This window comes from Hemiscyllium ocellatum, chromosome 50, assembly GCF_020745735.1.
Source record: "Hemiscyllium ocellatum isolate sHemOce1 chromosome 50, sHemOce1.pat.X.cur, whole genome shotgun sequence".
Lineage (NCBI taxonomy): Eukaryota > Metazoa > Chordata > Chondrichthyes > Orectolobiformes > Hemiscylliidae > Hemiscyllium > Hemiscyllium ocellatum.
Window position 1 is genome coordinate 1,513,148 of NC_083450.1, and position 20,870 is coordinate 1,534,017.

Consider the following 20,870-nt stretch of genomic DNA (forward strand, 5'->3'; position numbering starts at 1 on the left):
TTAACTATTCTCCCTTGGGAGTTAAAATTGTTTCACTTGTGTTAGGATACAATGTGACCTCAACTAGACGCAGGGTCCCTCAGTACTAATCTCTATGTAGTGCGGTATTACTGATCACACATTCTGGCAGCTTTCAGTCTAACTGCAAATAAGGCCAAGTGACATGTAGTTTTCTACAAAAATGGATGAAGAAACTAGTTTTAGAACATGGAACAGTTTTGAATCTCATTAGCTTCACAAACAGCAACCAATTCAAAGACTAACTCAGAGGTACCACCTGATGAAGGAGCAGCGCTCTGAAAGCTAGTGCTTCCAAATAAACCTGTTAGACTATAAGCTGGTGCTGTGGGATTTTAACTTTGTCCACCCCAGTCCAACGCCAGCTCCTCCACATCAGGTATTTGAATGGGCTGCCTCAGGTCCTCCCTTAGTTGAATTGGACCATTGTCTGGAAGTTTGATTTTGGTGTTTAACCCCCATGTGCATTCATATGAAGTGAAGAAACATTGTGTTTAAAGAAAAGAATTTATGTTGGGTACCAGGAAATTTGTAGACTTTGTAACACTTAAACTTTTAAAGGAACCAGAATGTCTCAGTTCAGTTGTAAACGAACTGAAGTGACTCCTACTGGAAACACTTTCCTTGTCAGGTGGTCACAAATTTCAGCTCCTCACTTAGTCTCGTCTTCCCATATTCTACATACTTTAGAAATGTAGGTATCTATCTCTGAACCACAACTCCTCATTTTACCTCCTACTAATCTAAACTATTGGACTATCGTGATGCCCTTCAATGGCTGCAGAGCGTGAGATGAAACAAAGACAGGATTGCATTTATTTAACACCATTCACATCCTCAGACGCCCCAAGGCTCTTTAGAACCAATGCAGGACAATGGAAGTGTGGTCACTGTTGTCATTTACACACAGCAAGTTTCCACAAATAATATAAAGATCTGATGATTTGACCTTTATTGATGATTCTTACAAGAGTAATGAGGACACTGGAGAGAAATCCCTTGTTTTTCTTCAAAATGTGATGTTTTATTTTTAACTAAGAGAACAGACAGGACCTTAGATTCACATCTCATCTGAAAGACAGTTGTAACAGTACATTATTTCCATAGTACAATGCAGCACTCTCAATACTGACCCTGCCATTTCAGCACTGACCCTCTGACAGCGCCCACTCCCTCAGCACTGACCCTCCGACAGTGCGGCGCTCCCTCAGCACTGACCCTCCGACAGGGCCCACTCCCTCAGCACTGACCCTCCGACTGTTCGGCACTCCCTCAGCACAGACTCTCTGACAGTGCGGCACTCCCTCAGCACTGACCCTCCGACAGTGCCCACTCCCTCAGCACTGACCCTCTAACAGTGCAGCACTCCCTCAGCACTGACCCTCTGACAGTGCAGCACTCCCTCAGCACTGACCCTCTGACAGTGCAGCGCTCCATATTGCACTTTTTTATGAGGCTGCATCTTTAAGCTCATATTTCTGAAGTAGGGCATGAATGTACTCTTCGGACTCAGAGATGCAGGGTGTACTATCAACTGAGCCCTAACTCACAGTTAGTTCAGTGTGTTATCTGTGTCCTTTCACTGATAATAATGTCTGCTTATCAGTGTTATTTTTATTACAGCAGTACAGAGAGGCAGACTGGCTCACTCTCAGTCCAACCCTGGACAGTACAGCCTTAACAATGGCGATGGCTTCACCAGCCCTTCCTACCTCTCTGGCTTTCTCTCATTGCTGCTACGGGCGGAACCCTACCCAATGTCTCGCTATGGCAGCCAGTGCATGCAGCCCAGCAGCATGATGGGGGTTGAGAACATTTGTGAGTTTGCTGCCCGCCTCCTTTTCAGCGCTGTGGAGTGGGCCAGGAATATCCCGTTCTTCCCTGACCTCCAGATCTCAGACCAGGTGGGGCTTCTGCGACTGACCTGGAGTGAACTGTTTGTGCTGAATGCGGCTCAGTGTTCAATGCCGTTGCATGTGGCCCCTCTCCTAGCTGCTGCTGGTCTCCATGCCTCCCCAATGTCGGCAGAGCGCGTTGTGGCATTCATGGATCACACCCGGATCTTCCAGGAGCAAGTGGAGAAGCTGAAGCTGCTGCATGTGGACTCGGCTGAGTACTCCTGCCTGAAAGCCATTGCTCTTTTCACTTCAGGTCAGTGGGCTCTGGGTCTGTGTGCAGTGTTGGGTAACCCACTGTATGATCACGCCACCATTATGAATGAGTGAATCATGAACGATTATTCCTGCTGCTCAGAGAAAGAGCAGATGTGAATCAGAGTCAGCACCAAGAGCAAAAAGTAGGAGGTCCATTTTCATTGGTGCTAACTGAACACGAGTCAGATCTAGCATCCAACAGTGAAGTTCTCAATCCCCTGTCACATTGCTCATGAAGATTAAAGTGTTATGTTCAGGTGAAGTGGGGTCAGACAGCACGGCGACTTGGACCTGAATATTTTGATACACTTTAAAGTCATAACAATTAGACATTTCTGTTATACGTTCCTACTGATTATTGAGATTGTGTAAGCAAACATGTCACACCGTAATTACACCATCTGGTCAACAATGATGCATTTGGGAGGGTGTGATTATACTGACACATGTTTACATGTGGAGACATTCAGAACCCAGAATGGGATAAACAGACCAAGGATGAGCACTGCCTTATTCTGAATATTCCCTTCCAAATCAATGTGTGTGGTGTGTACAGTGCGGCTGCATGCAAATGGACACGAGTGTTCTATGTGCATGTACATGTTTGTACCGTGTATGTGTCTGCACATATAACTATTCTGTGTTCATGCATATGTGTGTGTATATTCTGTGTGCATACATGTGTGCAGTGTGTGCACGTGTGTGTGTATGCACGTGTGTGTGTGTATGCACGTGTGTCTGTGTGCATACATGTGTGCAGTGTGTGCGTGTGTGTGTATGCACGTGTGTGTGTGTATGCACTTGCATGTGTGTATGCACGTGTGTGTGCACTTGCATGTGTGTATGCACGTGTATATGTGTGTGTATGCACGTGTGTGTGCACTTGCATGTGTGTATGCACGTGTATGTGTGTGTATGAGTATGATTAGTCTTCAGCTGGAATACAAATCAAAATACTAGAGCATAGCATTAATTCATTGATATTACTCAGGTGTGAGAAACGAACCCACTTAATCAATAATTTTCAGTCCGAGTCAAAGAGTTCCGAAGCAGCACATTTATTTGAACATCTTTAAAGATGGGTGGCTGTACGAGGAGAGCCACACCCGACAGTAAAATACAGTTTTTTTATACTTTTCTGAGGGGTCTCTCAACACCCCTACACTAAGCAATAAACCTGTCATAAGTGTCTATTTCATTCTATCCCCTTATTTGGTTATTACCTGCGCCCGTTATTCCTTTATTTGGGAATTCCCTGCACCCAAGCCTAAGCCGATCATAATTATTAATTATGTCACTTGTTTTTCTTCAAACCTGCTTTATTTGGCTGTTCTTGTTCGTTACAGCCTTCCTGTTGTTTCGTCCAGTTCCTCTTTTCTTTTCTAACCTTCTGACTTTTGAGATCATCCTTTACAATTTCTTAGCTTAAAACTATTTCTTTAAAAGACCCTCTATATTTGTTAAAATCAACATACACCTGGCAACCTGAAATGTTTCTCTCTCAATCCCTCCTTTTCTTTTTGTCAGTGTATGTTGATCTTATTGATTCTGGGACAATGAGGCCTCCAGGTTAGAGAGCATCAGTCCAGAAAGTTCATCGACTTTGGAAATGCCTTCGGGGGGGTATTCTCAACATCATAAGTTGTTAACAAGTAAAGGCTGTCCCCTGCATACCCTTCAGGGGCATCTGTTTGGTCAAGGCGGTCTCAATCATTCTCTGAGCGAGACCCCGAATACAAGGAATAATACAACAGCCCAGTGCTGCCAGAATCCCAACGACCGCTGTCAAGGAGGTTAGAATAGAAACCACAACTCCTTTCTGTTTGCCGAACCAAGACTCCAACCACTCTGTTATTGAAGTGACCACCCCAGAATTTTCAGCCAATTCACGTGAGAGGGTCGTCAATCCTTGTAAGGCTCGAATAATCGAGCCGTCGGGGGCCGTGTTATTCGGAATAAAGGTACAGCAACTTTCCCCTAACATAACACAAACTCCCCCTTTTTCTGCCAACATCATACCTAAGGCCATCCTATTTTCCCAGGCATCCTGCTTGTGGCATCTAACTGTTCAGCTATTCCTTTAACAGCGTTTCTGGTGTAATTTATATCTCTTTGTTGGTTGTAAAAGATGCAATTAATCCAATCGACATTTTTATTAATCGTAACCCACCAGAAGAGAGACTCAAATCCAGCTGCTATCTGGTTACGGGCCTTAAATTCGTCAGGCACCCCTCTGGGAACCCCTATCAAGTCCAAATAAATATCATCATCAAAGGAGGTAGCAAACACTGACCGTGCCCTCCTCCTTTTCTTCATTTCAGGAATCTCACCTCGTTCAAATGCTATGGTGAATGGAATAACCAATTGTACGCCAGTCAGAGGGCATAGTAGGTCTTAGAATCGTTCTGCCACAGTACCACCACAAATCTGCTCGGGGTATCTTTAAAGCTGAGTAGTTTCCTCCCCACTCTGTCTCGGAAACCGATTCAATTTCCAAGCGTGACTTTAAGTCTCCTAGAAATCAGGGCTGGTCCGAGCCCTGCCTTCGTACACAGGAGGTGTGGTTCCTGACCACGTCCGAAAACGAAGGGGGAATTTTGAATTCCTCCTCCTTCAGGAGAGGGAACAACAACAACAAAGACTGACAGCCTGGGTTGCCCCACGCCGTCTCATCCTGATACAGGGCTATCATGCACATTATACCAGCCCTGTCTCGCTTCCACCTGAGCGGGAAGGGGACCATGTGAGCCACCGGCCTACCTGAGGCACATACAGTATATTTCACCCATTCAACCCAAGCATTTGTATCCTCGTATCAGATTTCTAATTCAATGGTCTGTTTTAAGTCCTTTACCTCTATAATTTTTACTACTTTAAGGTCATCGGGAGGGGTGAAAGGATGTACCTTATTATCCAGTAGTTTTCCTTGTCCACACTGTGTGGAGTTTGCACGTTCTCCCTGTGTCTGCGTGGGTTTCCTCCGGGTGCTCCGGTTTCCTCCCACAGTCCAAAGATGTGCGGGTCAGGTGAATTGGCCATGCTAAATTGCCCATAGTGTTAGGTAAGGGGTAAATGTAGGGGTATGGGTGGGTTGTGCTTCGGCGGGTCGGTGTGGACTTGTTGGACCGAAGGGCCTGTTTCCACACTGTAAGTAATCTAATCTAATCTAATCTAATCTAATTCCAAAACAACAGCCCGAGAAATCATTCCCGTTTGCTTTCATTTCTATCCCAAATGTTTCAATTAATTATACCTGACAGATGACCCCTCCCAGAATCGCTTCATGCCATGTGGTTTTCTTTATCGTTAGGTATATTGGGTTACACTTTTTATTGGGACAATTGCGAGCTGGTTGGAAGGGGGCCCGGTGTACTCTGATGAGACTATTATACCAAGGACCACCCGCAAGGCCATCCCCATAAGGACTTAAGATGAATCTCTGAGCTGCGGTATTGTCTCTGATTATCTATATCCCCACAATTTACTAAGCTGCATACATCAGCGTCTATTACTTGTGGATTATCAGACTCAGGAACCGTTAATAACACATATGAAAATGATATTTGACAAAATCCCAATACTAAGAGGGCTAGTATCATAACTCTAAGCATCCCCAGCATTCCTGGATGTCACAGTTGAAAGAAAGGACAACAGAGAACTACAAACCTGCGTATACAGAAAACTGACAAACACTGATCAAATACTTAACGACACCAGCAACCATCCCAACACACACAAATGAAGCTGTATCAGAACACTATTCCAATGAGCCACCACACACTGCAGCACAGACGAACTTCAGAAAACAGAGGAGAGCCACCTATACAATGTATTCAAGAAGAACGGACACTCAAAACACACAGTGCGCAGATTCCTCAAGAACAAACCACGACAAGCAGACCAAAGACAGCCAGAAACCCTAACCACCTTACCATACATCAAAGAAGTTTCAGAAATGATAGCCAGACTACTGAGACCCCTCGGAATCCTAGTAGCACACAACCCACCAACACTCTCAAACAAAAACTAACAAACATAATTGACCCAGCACAACCCATGGACAAAACCAACGTCATCTATAAAATTCCATGCAAGGACTGCCACAAACACTATGTAGGACAAACAGGAAGAAAGTTAGCCACCAGGATACACGAACACCAGCTAGCCACAAACAGACACGACCCCCTCTCCCTCATAGCCCTACACACGGATGAAAAAAGCCACCATTTTGACTGGGACAACACATCTATCCTGGGACAGGCTAAGCAAAGACATGCCAGAGAATTCCTAGAGGCCTGGCACTCCGACCACAACGCCATAAACAAACACATAGATCTAGATACCATCTATCAACCCCTCAGAACACGAACAGGAAATGACATCACCACAAACCCCAGGAACCCCATCCAGGAGAAAGATATAAATTGAAAGCAGGAGACAACAGCTTCGCTTCACTTGGAGGTCCCCACTGATGATGTTACCGAGCCAGGTAATGAAACGTCTGGATATCACACCTACAGCTCAGCGAGCAACACCTACACCCTAAACCTCAACCTGAGCTACAAACCTTGCATCCCCAGCATTCTAAAAATCATGCTGAAGCACAAAAAACTTAATATACAATCTTACAGAAATAATCCCGCGCTCGTGTCACCAGTGTATAATCAGTTACTCCAAGTCTCTTTAGCCTGAGTTTCAGCAGTTCTTGCGTTGATTCGGCTGTCCAGATTTCTTCCTTAACTGGAGATTCCACTGGCCCTTTGATCCGAGTGTAGTGAGTCCAGCCTTTCCCCGCCGTCCTTATTGCCATCTCTGTCGTGCGGAGGGCTTGATACGGACCTTCCCAATCTGGCTGAAGTTTCGTCTCCAATCACAATTTGATTAGGACCCGGTCGCCCGGTCTGAGCGGATGCACTGCAAAGTCAAGGGGTGGTATCTGGGCGTTCGAAGAAACGATAGAGAACTGGACAGGGCCAGTATATACTTCCTTAACTTCTGTTCATTAATTTCCACAATTGGAACCTCCCCTCTTGTGCCCAAATAAGGTAATCAATATTTCATTGGGGACAATCCCAAGTCCTTTCTAGGTGCTGTTCACACCCATGGGAGGGCCAAGGGTAGACACGGGAGTTTGGTCTCAAGTACTAATTTAATTAGTTGCTTTTTCAGTGTCTGATTCATTTTTCAACCTTTCCTGATGAGGACGGGTGCCAAGGGGTCTGAAATTCCCAGGAGATTCCTAAACTCTTCATTGTCTCCAGTAATACTTTAGAAGTAAAATGTGGACCTTGATCTGAGTCTATATGTTCTACTACCCTGTACCTGGGAATGATCTGTTCAAGAATCACCTTGGATACCCCATTCGCAGTGGCTGTAGCCAAGGAGTATGCTTCAACCCATCCAGACCAATGGTCAACAACCACCAACAGGTACTTCACCCTTCCCACCCGGGGTAACTCGCGATAACCTACCTGGATACTCTGAAATGGTCGGAGCCCAGGGGGTCGTGCTCCCTGAACCTATCTCCCCAAAACCTTTTTGTTTATCTTTTTACATGTTATACATCCTTCACATATCTGTCTGGCAATGGTATATACTCCTTCCCATCCATATCTTCACAGGACTAAATCGCACATTGCCTGCACATTGCCTGCACTCCCTTCCCCCCCCCCCCCCGCCGCCCATGACTTCCCTGATGCAAAATGGTCATAATTTCTTGCATCATCATTTTATTAAGCATCTCCCTTCCATCAGGTAGCAGCCAATGCCCCCCTTCTGTTTTAACTACACCTATGTCTTTCAGTTCCTCCTCCTCAGTATTAAATAACGGAGTACTCGGAGGATCAGGGAGCAAAGGTATCAGGGGACATATTCATGCTTCTGGTGGACTCATGACCGCCTCCCTAGCTGCCTCATCCACCAATCTATTCCCCCTTACTTCTAGGGTATCCCCCTAGCTGCCTCATCCACCAATCTATTCCCCCTTACTTCTAGGGTATCCCCCTAGCTGCCTCATCCACCAATCTATTCCCCCTTACTTCTAGGGTATCCCCCTAGCTGCCTCATCCACCAATCTATTCCCCCTTACTTCTAGGGTATCCCCTAGCTGCCTCATTCACCAATCTATTCCCCCTTCTAGGGTATCCCCTAGCTGCCTCATCCACCAATCTATTCCCCCTTCTAGGGTATCCCCCTAGCTGCCTCATCCACCAATCTATTCCCCCTTACTTCTAGGGTATCCCCCTAGCTGCCTCATCCACCAATCTATTCCCCCTTACTTCTAGGGTATCCCCTAGCTGCCTCATCCACCAATCTATTCCCCCTTCTAGGGTATCCCCCTAGCTGCCTCATCCACCAATCTATTCCCCCTTACTTCTAGGGTATCCCCTAGCTGCCTCATTCACCAATCTATTCTCCCTTATTTCTAGGGTATCCCCTAGCTGCCTCATCCACCAATCTATTCTCCCTTACTTCTAGGGTATCCCCCTAGCTGCCTCATCCACCAATCTATTCCCCCTTCTAGGGTATCCCCCTAGCTGCCTCATTCACCAATCTATTCCCCCTTACTTCTAGGGTATCCCCCTAGCTGCCTCATCCACCAATCTATTCTCCCTTACTTCTAGGGTATCCCCTAGCTGCCTCATTCACCAATCTATTCTCCCTTATTTCTAGGGTATCCCCTAGCTGCCTCATCCACCAATCTATTCTCCCTTACTTCTAGGGTATCCCCCTTTTGCTGACCATTTTCATGAACCACAGCTATTTCTGGGACAATAGTAGGGATTCTAAAACTTGCTTTATTAATCCCTCATGAACTAATTCCTTGCCCCTACTATTAATTAAACCTCGTTCTTGCCAGATTTTTCCGAAGGTTTGTACTATACCAAAAGCATATCTAGAATTCAAAGTTTGTGAGAAGATTTGTAGCTCGGGTGCTTGTTGTTGTGGTTCTGTTCACCGAGCTGGGAGTTTGTGTTGCAGACGTTTCGTCCCCTGTCTAGGTGACATCCTCAGTGCTTGGGAGCCTCCTGTGAAGCGCTTCTGTGATCTTTCCTCCGGCATTTATAGTGGTTTGTCTCTGACGCTTCCGGTTGTCAGTTGCTGTCCGCTGCAGTGGCCGGTATATTGGGTCCAGGTCGATGTGTTTGTTGATTGAATCTGTGGATGAGTGCCATGCCTCTAGGAATTCCCTGGCTGTTCTCTGTTTGGCTTGCCCTATAATAGTGGTGTTGTCCCAGTCGAATTCATGTTGCCAGTCATCTGAGTGTGTGACTACTAAGAATAGCTGGTCGTGTCGTTTCGTGGCTAGTTGATGTTCATGGATGCGGATCGTTAGCTGTCTTCCTGTTTGTCCTATATAGTGTTTTGTGCAGTCCTTGCATGGGATTTTGTACACTACATTGGTTTTGCTCATGCTGGGTATCGGGTCCTTCGTTCTGGTGAGTTGTTGTTTGAGAGTGGCTGTTGGTTTGTGTGCTGTTATGAGTCCTAGTGGTCACCGTAGTCTGGCTGTCAGTTCGGAAATGCTCCTGATGTATGGGAGTGTGGCTAGTCCTTTGGGTTGCGGCTTGTCCTTGTTCCGTTGTCTTTCTCTTAAGCGTCTGTTGATGAAATTGCGCGGGTATCCGTTTTTGGCGAATACAGTGTATAGGTGTTCTTCTTCCTTTCTTGCAGTTCTGGTGTGCTGCAGTGTGCTGTGGCCCTTTTCAATAGTGTCTTGATGCAACTTCTTTTGTGTGTGTTGGGGTGGTTGCTTTCGTAGTTCAGGACTTGGGTCTGTGTGTGGGGCTATCCTGTATACCTTTGTATACATCCACAGATTCAATCACTAAGCACATTGACCTGGACCCAATATACCGACCACTGCAGTGGACAGCTGGAACTGATAACTGGAAGCAGCAGATTCAAACCGCTACAAATGCCGGAGGAATCAGCACAGAAGCGCTTCACAGGAGGCTCCCAAGCACTGAGGATGTCACCTAGACAGGGGACGAAACGTCTGCAACACAAATTCCCAGCTCGGCGAACAGAACCACAACAGCATATCTAGAATCTGTATATATCGTTCCATCTCTATTTTCTCGGGCTTTAAGGGCCTTAGCTAGAGCATAAAGCTCACAAGTCTGTGCTGACCAACTATCAGGTAATCTACCAGAATTAATCAGAGTCCCTTCGTCTCCATCAATCACAGCATAGCCATTATGTCTTTTACCCTTGATTACTCGGGAGGAACCATCTATAAATAGTTAGTCTCCATGTAGCTGGAGATTCCCCAGGTCCTCCCGTACCTTTGTCTGATGGTTTATAATATTGAGACAATCATCTTCTGGATTTCTAGGAGGTTCTCCTCCTCCTCTCCATAAGGATATGGCCGGATTCAAACAGCTGTCTGTGACTAACACAAAATCGTCCTTCTCTGTTAAAATTGCTTCATACTTCAGAATTCTAGAGTCGGTAAGCTAGCCTTTTGGCTGAGGATGGACCGTACCTGATCTGGGCTACTGACTATTAGGACTCCCCCAAAGGTAAGGTTCCTACTTTCTACAACCAGGCGCGGCACGGTGGCACAGTGGTTAGCACTGCTGCCTCACAGCGCCTGTAGACCCGGGTTCAATTCCCGCCTCAGGCGACTGACTGTGTGGAGTTTGCACGTTCTCCCCGTGTCTGCGTGGGTTTCCTCCGGGTGCTCCGGTTTCCTCCCACAGTCCAAAGATGTGCGGGTCAGGTGAATTGGCCAAGCTAAATTGCCCGTAGTGTTAGGTAAGGGGTAATATGTAGGGGTATGGGTGGGTTGCGCTTCGGCGGGTCGGTGTGGACTTGTTGGGCCGAAGGGCCTGTTTCCACACTGTAAGTCTAATCTAATCTAAAAAAAACCAATGAAGCTGTTGCTGCTCCTACACACTCTGGCCAACCTCTCGAGACTGGATTGAAGGTTTTAGACAGAAAGGCCACTGGTTGTTTCTTTCCTCCCCATGTGAGTTAGGACCCCTGAGGCCACTCCCTTATCCACAGTAGCAAAAAAGGGAAGGGTTTTTCTAAGGAAGGCAACGTGAGGACGGGCGCCTGAATCAAACTCTGTTTCAATTCCTCAACGAATTCCCTTTCCTCTTTTGTCCACTTTCAGCTGTTCAGTTCGTCATCTAGTAATTTCAAGTGTAGTTTCTTCGTTTTCTGAGCATAAGAATCTATCCATAATCTACAATAACCTGTTAACCCCAGCAGTTTCCGTAGGTCCCTTTCTGTTTCTGGTAACGGCATTTTTTTTTAGATTAGATTAGACTTACAGTGTGGAAACAGGCCCTTCGGCCCAACAAGTCCACACCGACCCGCCGAAGCGAAACCCACCCATACCCCTACATTACCCCTTACCTAACACTACGGGCAATTTAGCATGGCCAATTCACCTGACCCGCACATCTTTGGACTGTGGGAGGAAACCGGAGCACCCGGAGGAAACCCACGCAGACACTGGGAGAACGTGCAAACTCCACACAGTCAGTCGCCTGAGTCGGGAATTGAACCCGGGTCTTCAGGCGCTGTGAGGCAGCAGTGCTAACCACTGTGCCACCGTGCCGCCATTTCTATAATCCCCTTTATTCGTTCTGGGCTTATCTACCTTTTTCCTTCACTAATCAAGTGTCCCAAGTACTTGACCCCTTTTTCCACATATTGGAATTTATTCTTAGAGACTCTTAGTCCTTGTTGTCCCAGGAAATTTAATAACTTATTTGTAGTCTCAGCCACACTATCCCTCTTTTTCCCAGTAATTAACAAATCATCTACATATTGTAACAGAGTAATTCCTGCAGGGATATAAAATTTCTCCAAAACCCACTCTAATACCTGACCAAAGAGATTCGGAGATTCAGTAAAACCCTGTGGAAGTACCGTCCAGCTGTACTGCTGCTTTTGTCCGGTGTTCAGGTCTTCCTGTTCAAAGGCTTCTCTCTGACCATGGGCAGGCCCAAAAAGCATCTTTTAGGCCTATCACACTAAACCACTTATGCTCATGTGGAACTTTCCTCAATATTGTATAGGGGTTGGGGACCACCGGGTGATGACTTTGAACTTTCTGATTCAATCTTGCACCAGACGGTAAGTGCCGTCCGATGTTTTTACTGGGAGAATAGGTGTTTTGAAAGGAGACATGCAGGGCTCTAATAATCCATCCCTAATCAACCCCTTTATTACTGGCTGTAATCCTTTACATCCCTTCGTCAGGGTTGGGTATTTAGTTTTGTCTTTTTCTTTATTACCTCATCAACCGTGGGCTAGCATTAATTTTGCCTTTTGTTTCTGCTTTTTGTCCTCTCTCCTTACAAATACTCTCTGAGCCTCCCTCAGCAATTCATCTAATGGTTTCTCACTCCATCCCTCTAGTTTCTGTATTTTCTTCTGAACGTCTGGCCAAGACTTAGTCCTTTCCCTACTGGCCCCTCTAAATCCATCCCAGAATATTTGCGCATAGAGTCCTTCAGTCTTTGTAAAAACTCCGAGGGACTCTCTTCCTTTCCTTGACGTATCTCAAATGCCTGCGTTAAATTCTGTGACTTCGGGGCGGCTTCTCCAATTACCCTTATTAATACATTTTTCATAATTTTCATCTTTTGCCTATCATCTTGTTTTTGATGATCCCAATTGGGGTCTCTTAAGGGGAACTTATCCCCTGCCTGATCTGCCCCTTCAGTTCCCATGAAATGCTGCTTTCCTGATCAACCCTCTTTCTTCTCCACTAAATAAAATATTTAGTCTGGACATCAATTCTGTCCAAGTATATACATGCGGACCCAGGAATTGATCAATCTGTTCTGACAAACCTACCAGGTCTTCTATAAGTATTTTCATTTCTTTTTTAAAGGACCCTACTTCCCCACTAATTAAAGGGACATTAACAAATCCAATTTCTCTTTCCCCGATCGGGACCTCTCTTAATGGAAACATGTTTTGGACCAACATTTCTTCCGCCTTCCCTTCGCTTACTTTCCATTTGGCTTCTGGTGCATTTTTGCAATCGGGACCTGACTTTTATCTATTTCCTGTTCTGTCTCAGACATGGTGGGACCTTCATCCCCCTGCCCCAGTCCCACTGCCTGCCCCTGACCCGTACCAGAAACCGCCATGGGCTGTTGGATTCTTCCGTATGGCGGGGGGTAAATGATCTAATACCTCCCATGGGGATAGAGGTGGTGCGCTAGGGATGTTCTTTTCATCTATTTTTACAGTGCACATCCGTATTTTAGCTTCACCCTTCCAACAGGAGGCAGAATTAGACTCCTCCTGACTGAAGGGTTCTTTCTCATTGACATATAAATTTAAATGTTGACAAACCCAGTCCTCGTCCGACCCATACTTTGGCCAGAAGATGGCAGGACGAAGAATAGGTTCCTTAATCCATACAAAACAACAATATTTTATCATCTTCTTTCTATCTTTTTGTCGTGTGTGTGTTCATTTCCCAACATCCTGCCCAACGGACTTTCTGGAGGAATGTTGCCAGGGACGCCTCCCTTCTCAATGGAGGATTTTCCTTGACTACCTGTTGCACAACCCATTTCACCCTGGTTCACCACCCAGTGGCCTCAATCACCTCTCCCAATAGGGATCCAATCCCTACAGAATCTGAGGATTCTTTCCCCAAAAAATCCTTGAGTCCAATTCAAGGTAGGCCACTTTTTTAGGGGTTAGCCTGACCCCTGTCAGGTGATTCTGGTGACCTTGTAAATCGCAAAAAGGCAATTGAGTTAGGGGTGCCATCCCTATGAACCAGTCCAACTCGAGGTAGGAGTTTGTTACTGCCGAATCCCAGGTTACTTTTGTTAGTCCCTCATAACTACTAAAACCCAAGCCCCAGCCACCAAGGTTGAACTTAAAAGTCAGTTTTCTTACCTTGGTCTGTGCACAGAGTTACCTGGCTATTAGACGTGTTCCGGTTGTGCCTTTCCCCTTGGGTCCCACCCAAGGTCCCCTTGAGTCCAACTCAAGGTACACACACTCACTACCAACTGGTTCGGAACGACTCTTAAAGGATTCAATTCAGGCAATCCCATAAACCACCCACCGCTGAAAAACATGAGATCGTTCTAAAGGAACAGGGCGCGTTTTCTCAGTTATCGACGGTGGGGGCCTTTTCAGGAGCTGAAGTTCATCCCGGACGAGCCCCCAATTGTGAGAAACGAACCCACTTAATCAATAATTTTCGGTCCGAGTCAAAGAGTTCCGAAGCAGCACATTTATTCGAACATCTTTAAAGATGGGTGGCTGTACGAGGAGGGCCACACCCGACAGTAAAATACAGAGTTTTTAAAATACTTTTCTGAGGGGTCTCTTGACACCCCTACACTAAGCAATAAACCTATCATAAGTGTCTATTTCATTCTATCCCCTCATTTGGTTATTACCTGCGCCCGTTATTCCTTTATTTGGGAATTCCCTGCACCCAAGCCTAAGCCGATCATAATTATTAATTACGTCACTTGTTTTTCTTCAAACCTGCTGTATTTGGCTGTCCTTGTTCGTTACAGCCTTCCTGTTGTTTCGTCCAGTTCCTCTTTTCTTTTCTAACTTTCTGACTTCTGAGATCATCCTTTATTATTTTGATAGTCCAAAAAGCAGACCTACAAACTATGAGCTTATTGCGAAATGCCCCTCCTGCTTCTTTTGTGGTCAGCTAAAATACTCAAAGTTATTTCTTAGCTTAAAACTATTTCTTTAAAAGACCCTCTATATTTGTTAAAATCAACACACACCTGACAACCTGAAATGTTTCTCTCCCACAAGGGGACTGAGGTGAGGAAAGAGAACTATGATTCCACTAACCAGCAATGATTCTACCAGTTAGTTCTTGATATCACACATTGACATACTTAGCAAAATACTTTGGAAGGGATGTATCTGAATGATGAAAATCCGCAGCTATATTTATAGAATTTACTCAAGTTACGTCAAGCTTGAGGGGATTAATGTCTTTAGGTGTTTTATTAAAATGACGTGACGGATGATTCAGATTTATTTCAGCTGAAATCAAGACTGACTTAATAGGTGATGAAAATAGAAATAAGTCAAATCTAATCAGAGTTTACCTTGTATTAAACCTGCATGCCAGCTGTTTGGGATTACCTGAAACAATCAAAACTGTGACTTTTTAAGCTGGCATCAGTCACATCAGGCATCAGTTCACATTTAATATCGTTTTCCTCAGTTCTGCCAATTTACATGCACAATAATTCAAATGGATTGCCCCTACAGTACGTTACAAAAATAACTGAGGGAATGGATCAGGATTTACAATAGTTCCTAGTAATATGTCAGTATTGACTGAAGATTCCTGGGAATAGATTATCTTAGACAGGAGTCCCTGGGACTGGAACAGTATAGACAGGGGGTCTTTGGTGCACTTTATTATTGATCAGGATACCCTGTGGTCTGCATCTGTATGTACAGGGGGTCCTTGGAGTGGCTCAGTATAGACAAGTGGCCCTTTGCAGCAGATCAGTATTGATGTAGGAACCTTGGGAGTGGCTCAGCTGAGACAGGGTGTCCCAGGGAATGGGACAGTTTTGTCAAAACACCCCTGGGAATGGGTCACTATTGGCTGTGGGACCATGGGAGTGGGTCAGTTTTAATCAGATGTCCCTGGGAGTGAGGCAGTATCGGTAGATGTTGCTGGGATGTGGGCCAATATTGACAAAGATACCCTCTAAGTGAGTGAATATTGACAGGTACTCTGTTTGGTTCAGTCTTGATAGAGGTCCCCTAGTTAGTCGCTATAATGGTTACTCAGGAGTGGGTCAGTATAGACGGGGTCACCTGAGGAGTGGTCCAGTATGGACACATACCTGTGGCAGTGAATCAGCATTTCTGAGGGGTTTGAGAGTGCGCCAATATTTATAGGTTGTTACCTAGGTTTGGGTCATTATTTATAAAGGATATTCAGAATGGGTTCAGTATTCATAGGGAATCCTCGGGAATGGGTAAATAAAGATCAGGAGGCCTCGGTAGTGGGTCAGTGTTTATAGGGGATATTCATGGGTAGGTCAGTATTTATAAAGGGTACCCGGGAGAGGGTCAGTGTTTATAGGGGGTACCCGGGAGTGGGTCAGTGTTTATAAAGGGTACCCGGGAGAGGGTCAGTGTTTATAGGGAGTAACTGGGAGTGGGTCAGTGTTTATAGGGGATATTCATGGGTAGGTCAGTATTTATAAAGGGTACCTGGGAGAGGGTCAGTGTTTATAGGGGGTACCCGGGAGTGGGTCAGTGTTTATAAAGGGTACCCGGGAGAGGGTCAGTGTTTATAGGGGGTAACTGGGAGTGGGTCAGTGTTTATAGGGGATATTCATGGGTAGGTCAGTATTTATAAAGGGTACCCGGGAGTGGGTCAGTGTTTATAAAGGGTACCCGGGAGAGGGTCAGTGTTTATAAAGGGTACCCGGGAGTGGGTCAGTGTTTATAGGGGGTAACTGGGAGAGGGTCAGTGTTTATAGGGGGTAACTGGTAGAGGGTCAGTGTTTATAGGGGGTAACTGGGAGTGGGTCAGTGTTTATAGGGGATATTCATGGGTAGGTCAGTATTTATAAAGGACACCCGGGAGTGGGTCAGTATTTATAGGGGGTAACTGGGAGAGGGTCAGTGTTTATAGGGGGTAACTGGGAGTGGGTCAGTGTTTATAGGGGGTAACTGGTAGAGGGTCAGTGTTTATAGGGGGTAACTGGGAGTGGGTCAGTGTTTATAGGGGATATTCAGGGGTAGGTCAGTATTTATAAAGGGCACCTGGAATTAGGTCAGTATTTATATATGTACCCGGGAGTGGGTCAGTGTTTATAGGGGGGTAACTGGGAGAGTGTCAGTGTTTATAGGGGGGTAACTGGGAGAGGGTCAGTGTTTATAGGGGGTAACTGGGAGTGGGTCTGTGTTTATAGGGGGGTAACTGGGAGAGGGTCAGTGTTTATAGGGGGTAACTGGGAGTGGGTCTGTGTTTATAGGGGGGTAACTGGGAGAGGGTCAGTGTTTATAGGGGGGTAACTGGGAGAGGGTCAGTGTTTATAGGGGGTAACTGGGAGTGGGTCTGTGTTTATAGGGGGGTAACTGGGAGAGGGTCAGTGTTTATAGGGGGTAACTGGGAGTGGGTCTGTGTTTATAGGGGGGTAACTGGGAGAGGGTCAGTGTTTATAGGGGGTAACTGGGAGTGGGTCTGTGTTTATAAGGGGATAACTGGGAGTGGGTCAGTGTTTATAGGGGGGTAACTGGGAGTGGGTCAGTGTTTATAGGGGGTAACTGGGAGTGGGTCTGTGTTTATAGGGGGGTAACTGGGAGAGGGTCAGTGTTTATAGGGGGTAACTGGGAGTGGGTCTGTGTTTATAAGGGGATAACTGGGAGTGGGTCAGTGTTTATAGGGGGGTAACTGGGAGTGGGTCAGTGTTTATAGGGGGTAACTGGGAGAGGGTCTGTGTTTATAAGGGGATAACTGGGAGTGGGTCAGTGTTTATAGTGGGTAACTGGGAGTGGGTCAGTGTTTATAGGGGGTAACTGGGAGTGGGTCAGTGTTTATAGCGGGTAACTGGGAGAGGGTCAGTGTTTATAGGGGGTAACTGGGAGTGGGTCTGTGTTTATAAGGGGATAACTGGGAGTGGGTCAGTGTTTATAGGGGGGTAACTGGGAGTGGGTCAGTGTTTATAGGGGGTAACAGGGAGAGGGTCAGTGTTTATAGGGGGGTAACTGGGAGAGGGTCAGTGTTTGTAGTGGGTAACTGGGAGTGGGTCAGTGTTTATAGGGGCTAACTGGGAGAGGGTCAGTGTTTATAGGGGGTAACTGGGAGTGGGTCAGTGTATATAGTGGGTAACTGGGAGTGGGTTAGTGTTTATAGGGGGGTAACTGGGAGTGGGTGAGTGTTTATAGGGGGTAACAGGGAGAGGGTCAGTGTTTATAAGGGGTAACAGCGAGAGGGTCAGTGTTTATAGGGGTTAACTGGGAGTGGGTCTGTGTTTATAGTGGGTAACTGGGAGTCGGTCAGTGTTTATGGGGGTAACTGGGAGTGGGTCAGTGTTTATAGTGGGTAACTGGGAGAGGGTCAGTGTTTATAGGGGGTAACAGGGAGAGGGTCAGTGTTTATAGAGGATCACCCAGAGTTGGTCTGTATTTATAGGGAGTACCTGGGAGTGGGTCAGTGTTTATGGAGAATACCTGGGAGTGGGTCACTATATATAGGGTGTCCTCAGGAGTGGGTCAGTATAGACACAGTCCTCAGCCAGAGGTCAGTATTGATTGGGATTTCAATAGTTGCCCTGTTTTGACTGGGTACCCTCAGGAGTGGATTCACATTTACAGCAGCTACCCTGGAGTATGGTTAATGAATTCCACTTTTTACATAGTCGACAAAGGAATGCGTTAGAAAGTCGATTAGGATTCCTGTCAGGAACTCGGTGTTATTTTCAGGTCAGTGATCATTATAATGTAGTGGTGGATTTTATTTATCCAGTGACCCAGTTCTTTCTGAGCTGATTCAGCTCATGTGATGTTTTGGTGATTTGGTTAATATATCGAAGAGTGAAGTATTAGTTAAAGCTGTGATGTGGAGTTGCTTTTCAGTACCTCACTCCCTGGATATGGACAATGGTTTGAAATAATATTTCCCCTTTCCATCAACATACATTGACCCGACATTTGTTTCAAAGAACTCCGTTTTCTTATTTCACATGAAATATCTTCCCCATTGTCATCAGGATTCGAAATGAGCCACAGTCTGGTTCTGCACAATTACTAACAATATGTATTAAAAGCATCTCGAGCAATATGGTACCAAACTGGTTGGGTGACTGCAAGCAGAATAATGATTAATAGTTGGTTAATAGGCTGCAGAGGGTTTATATTGGAGTTCCCCAGGGTTGAAGCTAAGACCCTTGTTCTTCTTGATGTATCTTAATGATATAGACCTCAGGGTACAAACCACAATTTCAAAATGTGTGGTTGCTTCAAAATTTGTAATTATTCGAACTGTGAGGACAGTCCTCAAAAGGACAGACAAGCCAGTGAAATGGACAGACAAATCGCAGATGAAATTTAAGTGTAAAGTGATTCATTTCAGAAGGAAGATCACAGACAATGTAAAATTGATGGTGCACTTCTAAAGGAGTTACGAGAGCAGAGGGTACCTGGGTTTATAGGTGTACAAATCATTGAAGATAGCAAGACAGTTTCGAGAATGTGATAAATAAAACATACAACGTGCTAGGCTTTATCATTAGGGGTATAGAGAAATAAATACTTTTAAACTTGTCATAAGTTAGTCCTCACACTGCACATCACACCATAGGACCTGAAGGCATTCAGTGAGGATCAGAAAAGATTCACATCAATGGTTCCAGAGTTGAGGAATTTCTGTTCTAAAAACAGATTGGAGAATTTGGAACAGTTCTCCCCAGAGAAGAGGAGGCTGAGAGGAGGTTTAAGAAAGATATTAAAACCCATGAGGGATTTGAACACAGTAAATAGGGAAAAGGCCATTCCCAGGAAGCAGAGGGCACGGTTTTAAAGTAATTGGCAACAGTTGGCATGAGGAGCAGCTTTTTCACAGAGCGGGTGGTTAGGATCAGGAGTGCACTGCCTGAGGATGTCACCGTGACAGGTTCAAATGAGGCCTTTGGGAAGGAGTTGGACAGTAATCGGGAAAGAGAGAGAATCATGGAGGAGGTAGGGAATGAGCATGAGGTGAAGTCCTCCGTCAGCGAGCTGTCACCAACACAACAGGCTGGACCTCTGATGTGCTGCAATCATTCTCTGAGAAAGTCCTGCACTGGGGAGCTGGGTGTGCAAAATCAAAGCCCCTCGGACTGGTGGGAGTATACCGGCATGGACTGCAAACTTGTCAGCAGGCAGGAGACAGGCAGTGGCAGTGTTTATTTAGAATATATATGTCAGCAATTTGGATGAGGGAATTAAACATATTGGGTGGAATCTTATAGGTGTCTGAGTGACTCTGACTCTATGTCAGGGGCTACAATGTGATCTGTGAGAGATATCAGTCAGGGTTAGTTTGACATTGGAAGCTTCACACTGCCTGTTTTATGCATTTGCCAGGTTTCTAGCTAGTGATGAATTTCCAGTTGTAGCTGGTTAAACACCTTATAAACAGCTTCCTATCTTAATAATCACACTGAACAATTCTGACATCAGGAGACCAGAAGGTGTACCAAAGGCCTTCAGCTGACTGCTTTGCTATGACCTGAGTCCATATTGCTCAGCTGGAAACAGCACCCAGCATTTGCCTCATGAACATCACGGTCCCTCTCTGATCCACTCGGAAACACACAGGGTACCTCGGTAACTAGCATTGAAAGGCTGCAGTAGGGACACCTTGTGCACAGCACACAGATAGGACCAGCTGCCTCACAGGGTTGCTCGTTGCTGGCTTTGCAACCATTCACTCAGCATCTAGCTGTGTGCTTGCAGCATCTATGCTGTGCTCTGCCTGATAGGTGCTTCAGCCAGAGATAAACCAACAGCACTGCTGTATCCACATGTCCTTTTGCACAGACCTGCAGGCTATTTGTCATACTTACTGGTAGGAATCTGTCTGCAGGGGAGTAGGAAACACCTTGATGTATGGTATATCGAGACTTTAGTTTAACACCCACAGTATATACCAGCTGATTGTGCAGCATGTGTATACAATCGAATGGCCATGTTGGAGAGCAGGTGTGGGATGGT

The 20,870-nt window shown here is 45.7% G+C and overlaps 1 protein-coding gene across 1 annotated transcript in view; it reads left to right on the top strand.

Moving 5' to 3' along the window:
- The window catches only part of LOC132805508 (COUP transcription factor 2-like), a 35,531-nt gene that overhangs the window by 4,368 nt on the left and 10,293 nt on the right, over window positions 1-20,870 (top strand). The window contains exon 2 of the mRNA XM_060820621.1: window positions 1,642-2,169. Coding sequence (XP_060676604.1) covers window positions 1,642-2,169 — 528 coding nt within the window. The remainder of the gene's footprint in view (window positions 1-1,641; window positions 2,170-20,870) is intronic.